Source organism: Sphaeroforma arctica, assembly GCF_001186125.1.
Source record: "Sphaeroforma arctica JP610 unplaced genomic scaffold supercont1.327, whole genome shotgun sequence".
Taxonomy (NCBI): Eukaryota; class Ichthyosporea; order Ichthyophonida; genus Sphaeroforma; species Sphaeroforma arctica.
The window spans coordinates 50,288-57,793 of NW_014040231.1; the positions used below are offsets into that span (position 1 = coordinate 50,288).

The window sequence follows — 7,506 nt, forward strand, 5'->3', positions numbered from 1 at the left end:
TTATGCCTGTATGGGTACCCCACTAGGTGTTTGTTGGCTTGAGCTACCACCTGGGGTTGGCCCCCCTGCTGGACTGTCAGTCGGACCATTCGCGTCTTACGTCCCTCGCCACCTTACACCCTTGCTCTGGTTACTTTTGGCATCTTGAGTTGCCTGTGTTGATGTGTGTGTATCGCAGGTTCTCAGTAAAGTCCTGTGCTCTATCCGTACCGAATAAGCGATTCACACCCCTTTGTCTTTGTTGGTAGCTTCTGTAAAATAAAATAAAAATTTGATTTATCTGACGTACCTTTGCTGTTATCTCACTTTGCTGCACTTTCATGTGAAGTGTTTACCATTCTGTATTGTGTGTTGGCTTATTGTATTCCTTCCTGTGATTGTGAAAGTTTTTTGATGTTTGTTGGATAAGCTTATTTAGTCACGTGTGGACTTACTTGCGCTTATTCTGTCATATGTGATAATATTTTTTACACGTGATCGTCACCTGTGAAGTTCCGTCTTATCGAGTTCACTTGTGATGTTCGCTCTTATTGACGTCACGTGTATAGTATACTACACTTATAGCCTGATTCGATTTAATGTGTCTTTATCCCGAACTGACTAATTGTCCTGTGTTATTGTGCCAGACATGTGTACTTGTTTGTCTTCCTTCATGTGTTTACGCTCGTACCCTTGTATACTTGTTCATAGTGTCCTGTGTGCAAGTCTTTTTGCTGTATATGGTGGGATATCAACGTTTATATTTCTATAGAATGTTCGTGTGTGAATGTATATTTTTGTGTGTAGCCCTTGCTTTTCACTCTTGTGTGGTGGTGCTGTTGAACTTAAACTTGATCACTGTACTTCCTTTCAATGCCATTTGTTGCGGCCTGTGCCAGTAAGTGTTTCTCGTGATCTAGATGCCACCATATACGTTTCTTGATTGTTTTGGTACTCAGCGAACACAATCAAGTCGTTGTTGCCTGGTTTATATTTTATTACGGATTGGATTATTCCCCAAACGGTTGTCCCCCAAACCATCTTTATGCTTAAGTGTTGTCATAATTGATTTAAATGTCACAAACTACCTTTCTTGATTGGTTTTTTAGTATTCAGCATACTCAATCAGGTTGTTGTCGCTTTGTTTGTATATTGTTTTTAGAGTTTTAGTTTTATTATTCTAATTCAGTGTTGCAAATCTTGTGTTGGGTTCGATCTAATTCCCGGATACATTTGTCCACAATTTTCTGAAGTGCTTTGCGCCCTTTATCGTTTTCTGTGAGAACCCCTTGTTTTCCCCCACTGTCCGTGAAGATTATCTGTATAAATTTTTTTAATGATATTATGTGTCCACTGTAAAACTGTGTGTGCGGTGTGTTCTGAGGTGATTTCCTCTGACTACCGCTTTTTAGGTTGAGTTATCTATGTTGACTATGTTGTCTAGGCTTTGTGAATGTCCTGTGTTGTTTTTCAACACTCTTTCACTGATGGCTACCTTTCATGGCACTCTTGCTCAGCCCTTCCGCTTGTAGTCTACGTCCTTACACTGCTTTCTATACGATTGTGGCGTGAAATGTCTTCAGAGGTGATTTCCTCTGAAGACTCGTATTTGATCAAGTGTTCTGATTGCCTAGAGCTTAATAGTGTTAATATTTTTCCCGTGCACTCCCTTACTCTATTCTAATTTTCATTCGTCTCAACCTTTTGCTAGTTGTTCCAATAATTGGATGTTAATTGTTCTTGCAGGTGATTTAACCTTCACATTTGTTCTTCACCCAGTTATCTTGTGCCTGTGAGATTGATGAACGCTCTTACCTTCTATTGATTTTCTTTTGAATGATAACCTTCTAACCTCCTTATAGTGCCTTGATAGATTAATGGTTGCTTTGTACAATTGATTATCTTAATGTCGTGCTAGGATGAATTTGAAGATATTCGTTTTGCTAGCCTCTTCTGTGTCCTACTTGCGAGTTCCTAAACCTCACCTATTTTGGCTAGGTTATTGTGCTGATATTCTATCGATAAATTAATGCTAAGGCTAGTGTCAGTTGATCTGAGGTTTCTCTCACTATTTTATGGGATGCGTATGTCCGAAAATCACTGTGACACTTATTCACCAATTTTCACACTTCACATGGGCCCCAACATAGATAATCATATCGCCTTGACAGTTTTTGTTGTTGTTGTTACGCCTTTACAGGTTGTAAGACACTTCTTGAAACTTCTCAAAAAATTGCCTTATTCTTATCCAATGGCAGTCGAGAACGTAGGCCAGTTACTTATCTGCTGCTTGTTTCCTTCTTCATTCTCTTATCTTCTGTCAGTTGATTGTTGTCCCTCAGCTTCTTGTTAGCCCCCTGGTTACTGTCTAGTCCCAACTCCTTCACTGTTTCTTCTTCCTTTTTTCGGATTAAAGCTAAATAAAGTAGACTATTCTAGGTGACCTCTTCATTTCATTCACTTATCGTTCTTACTATAGTGAGCTCTGTTCCTATTTGAATTATCTAAGTAAGCATTTTGTATAATAATAAAATAGAGTATAAAGAATACCTGAAAGATACGACCAAATGATACAATAGGCCTCTTTTCAAGTACGGTTATCTCAGCTAGGAAAAGTTCTAGGCTGAGAAAACCAAACCGAGTCTTTATTTGTGTTTTCTAATTCAATAGACTCAGGGTTTTACGTGTTTCTCTCTCACGCGGAGTCCCGGTGTAGCTCACCGGTTCTACCACAAATCGGTCTGCTGACTCCAACATCAGAAATATTTAAATCCTAATTCCAAAACTCAAAATTTAATGATTCTAAGGTTTTGGGATTTGGATTGACTTTTTGATAATCTGGTCCCTAGATGCTGCACAATGACTTTGTCGAGGACATCATGTATGAGTTCCCACGGTGGGTTTGCCCATACATATACTCCCTGCACTCACTTTAGTAGGAGCGCATTCTATTCTTTCGTGTAGTATTTATGTGTGTGTGCATTGTATGCCGATGCAAATATATCTACTGTGAACTTACCAACCTATATATAGAATATGGGGTATAACATCCAGTCTGTAGCTGATATGGTGATGAGTATTTTTGTTTCCAAGGTGGTGTACTCGTAGTTGAAATCTATAAGTTATTTATTTATTGGACTCATATCGAATCACACTCTGACTTTCTTGAACGAACCATCAGAGTTATGTTGTTCAACAGATTGTAGCGCCAAGTTAACTGTTATTTGTTGATAGTTGATTACTACCACTTCATCTACTAACCACTTCTCAACTTGTTCTTTTACTACAGCTTCGTGACTCCAGGATACTTAGCTTCTCGTAGGACACTTCAGCTTGATAAAATCAACCCTGGTTAAGTCAAAACTGATGTACCTATCATTAAAACGGAACTTAGCCCGGTCAGCAATATAAATTTTATTATATACTAGAATAAGATCCATAATTTTACTTGCAAAGTCGGATATTAATGCCTTGACTGTGTCAGACGTTGGTACTTATCGTCTGATTGATTTTTAAAGCCCAGTCAGTAATCATAATTTTAATATTCACTAAAATAAGATCCATAATTCTACTTGCAAAGTTGGGTATAAATGCCTTGACTTGTCGTCAGATTGATCTTTTAATGAGTCAACGTTCATGTTTGGTAAACCAGTTACGGTTATACCTAGTGTGAGCAAATCGCTCATTCCGATGATAATGTCGTACTCTCAGCTTGAGTGGTGATATTTCTATCATCGGCCAGAGAGATTTTAACATCTGTAGCCATGCACGCTTTGAAGTCTTCTCATCTGCTAAAATAAGATGAGTGGTTTGCGTTCTACGTTCGATATCTTGCATTAAGGCAATGCGATCGGATATACATGAAATATCTGAACCAGTATCAATCAGTGCACGTACTTTATTTCCATTGCAATATACATGGATTTTTACACGCTCATCTAAAGAGTCGTTGCATTTTCCTTGTAACGAATGTACCCGGTAGTAGCTTCACTCCAACTCAATGTCGGGCTTCTTGTCGCAAGACTTCGCGTGATATACGTTTGTCTTTTCGAACTTATCGCATTTAGCGAGGTAGTGCTTACGAGTGAGTGCGTGTCTGTCATTCCAATAACCGTTAGGGGTCAGTTGGTATATGTCATACCCACACTTCTCGTCCGCACACTTCTTCACTTGCTTGTGCGGAGGTTCTTTCTCGGCACGCGCCTTCTTATCAGGTCGCGTGTTATGAACGGTCTCTCGTGGGCGTGTCGTAGCTCGCTCTTTGGAGGTCTGACTGGATACTTATCCTTGGTCGGACTGATCGCGTAGTTTCTTAGTAGCCACCTTCTCCTTCGAGGTTACTGGATCGGCCGGGTACAGGTCCAATACAGTTTGATAAAACTAATTCCACGTGAAGCGAGTCAACGGAAACTTTGACTCGTGTCCATGATCCCGTTGTTAGCGTACTTGCGGCGAAGCTCGCTATACAACCATTCACGATCGTTGCTGACAATGTTCATACATAATTTATGCATGGCCAACAACTCGTACCATCGCGGCATGTCGTCCTTATTAATGTCAGAGCGTTTCAGGTTGACGCCGAGCTTTAAAATGTAGCTCAATATGGTAAAGCTTGGCGCTGGGGCTGCCAAGATCGAACTCAGACCTTGGCTGCGCATGCCCTTACTTAATATGGACATCACTAGCCAACAAACCTCTGGCCAATTACGGCAGTGATCCAGTTCGGCTAAGTGCTTCCGAAGGATCATAATAACTGGTCGTTCAGGATTGAAAGACTGTATAAGAGCAGATATCTACTGGTGTGGAGCGATGTCATTCGTCTCCAGCATTACTATAAAGGCATACAAGGTACGAGTCAAAGAATCGAGATCGTGATTATGGACGAACTCGGGGTTTTAATTTCTGGAGTCCCAGTTCGACTTAAGTCGACTGATCATTCCCTTGTACTTCTCTCAATATGGTAGAGATTGGCGCTGGGCTGCCAAGATCGAACTTAGACCTTGGCTGCGCATGTCCTTACTTAATATGGATATCACTAGCCAACAAACCTCTGGCCAATTACGGCAGTGATCCAGTTCGGCTGAGTGCTTCCGAAGGATCAGATAACTGGTCCTTCAAGATTGAAAGACTACATAAGAGCAGATATCTGTGTGGAGCGATGTCATTCGTCTGCAGCATTGCTGTAAATGTATACAAGGTACGAGTCAAAGAATTGAGATCGTGATTATGGACGAACTCGGGTTTTTGATTACTGGAGTCCCAGTTCGACTTCAATCGACTGATCATCCCTTGGTACTTCTGGTCGTCACTGTGGTCAGTCTTGACCGCGTTGTGCCTGTAGCAGTTGATCGATACGCTTGTGTTCAATGGTGATCATCTTGGTGTAGAAAATTACGTCATCTTTCATCTAGAGATCATGAGTGATCTCCAACAGAGTTGTGTAATCGTCGACTTCAACTCAGAAGATTGAAATCTTCTGCAGGTTGGAACAGCACAGTTCGATTGACGCGATCTCCTTCAGTTAGCACCGAATCCATCGTCGATGGCTCGCGACGTTCATCACTATTGATTATGATCGGTATAATAAGCGTGGGATTGCCTCGGGTGATAATTATTCGTCCCGTAGGCTTCGGCTATTGAAGTAGGGCATCCCCCCAGTCTGGAAGCTCCTCGGGAGTCTTCTTCCCTGCTTCGGTGTCTATATTATAGAGTAGACCTCTTCACAGGTACGATTATCTCAGCTTGGAAAAGTCCTTAGTCTGAGAGAACCGAAATGAGTTTTTATTTGTGTTTTCTAATCCCCCGGACTTAGGACTTTACTTGAGTGTTTCTCTCACACGCGGGGTCCCGGTTTAGCTTACCGGTTCTACCGCTAATATTTATGATGACTTTAATATCAGAAATATTTCAATCTTAATTCCAAAACTCAACATTTGATGAATCTGGGATCTGGGATTTGGATTGGCTTTTGATATTCTGGTCCCTAGATGCTACAGCCCCCCAATTTTATGCTTCTTAGCCTGCGTAGGAGAAGAAAGTGACATCTTACAGTACTAGATTATCTAGAGGTTGGTGTTTGTATAAAGGGAAAAACTTGTCCCATAGGGGGCATAACATGAAAAACCTGCCACCATTATCTATTCTTACATACTACCTATCAATATTTCTATATTTATACTACGACGAGAGTTCTCTACCACGCTCATCGGAGTCAGTCTTGACCGGTACGCATCTCAACGGTGGCTCTACAGCCAGAGTATTTGGTCCTTGTCCTTCTGGTGTGTGGGGGGAGCATGCTTCAAGGCGAGAAAAATTGGAGTGTCCCGTGGTATCAGTGAGACTTGCATAGGTCCCCCGCTTCGTGCGCTTTCTATTGCTCGCTGGACTTTCATCAGTGCTCATTTTAGGCTTCTTTGGCCTTGACTGCTTTCGTTTGCGTCGATGGCGTTGACGTTATGTTGTAACTCCCCATCTGTTCATTGCAGTAGGTTTCCTGGGTTCCACCTCCTCGGGTGGACGGCCTGTCGTCGAGTATCGAGGATAGTTGAGTTTCCTCGTTTGGTTGTACGTGATTATTGGAAGTGAATGCTTCCGTAGTACTGGCTCTTTTCACAAGTCCAAGTAGCTCATCACTGACCGAGTCAGAATTTTCGGGGGGCTTTAGTCCCACCAAGGTTACAGTCAAATACCCATTGCTCTCCCTGCAAACTATTTTGTATGGTCCGCCACTAGTTGCAGTCAACTTGTTCATTTCATCTAGATAGCGGACCATCAACAATTTTCCCTTCCTGGAAGTGTACATACTTCTTTTGGTACTGCCGGTCGAATGATGCGCACATCTTCTCTTGATATTGCGCAGCAATACTATCTAGTTGTGGCCTGACGGCTTCTTCTAGATTATGCAGTGGCTTTTCCCAAGATACTGTTGTACTGGGTGCGGTCACTGGCTCGTTGTAGTCCGTGAGTTGATTCGGTCTGCGACCAAAGTACACATTAAATCGTAGTGACTTGTGCCTTCTTGATGCACGCAGATTATGGCCCATCTATACGAAGGGAAGTCGTGAACACCAGTTACCTGGATTTTGCTCAACGAATTTCCGTAACAGTGGCATGAGGTCTCTGTGTGATCGCTCATTCGCGCCTAGGACTTTAGGTTGGTACGGCCAAGAGACTAGGTGTTGTGTTGGCGCTTGTTCAACATCTTTTGAAGTATGTTGTTAACATATTCAGTGCCTTGGTCAGTCTGTATGATTTGTAGGAATCCATGTTCACACATGATTGGTACCAGCGTGTGTGCTATAGTAGCCGTTGATTTGTCCATCATTGGACGTAATATGACATATGATGAGTGTACATCTAGCCATACTAACACATGTGAGTCCTCTGCTGGAATTCAATAGTGGTCATATGGTGTTCACTTGGACTCTGTCGCCTGGAAATGCGGATGTGATTGATTGTAAGGGATGGAATCCCTTTTTGTGTATCGTATCTTTGAGACATGGTATGTATCCTTCAATGAACTTGTGT

The 7,506-nt window shown here is 41.9% G+C and overlaps 1 protein-coding gene across 1 annotated transcript; it reads right to left on the reverse strand.

The window, feature by feature from the left end:
* Positions 1-6,382: 6,382 nt before the first annotated feature.
* Positions 6,383-7,022, reverse strand: SARC_05235 (hypothetical protein; the record flags this gene model as incomplete). Its single annotated transcript, XM_014300910.1, has 2 exons — positions 6,383-6,680; positions 6,784-7,022. The coding sequence occupies 2 exons, from the start codon at positions 7,020-7,022 to the stop codon at positions 6,383-6,385; spliced, it is 537 nt and encodes a 178-aa protein (XP_014156385.1).
* Between the last annotated feature and the right edge of the window lie 484 nt (positions 7,023-7,506).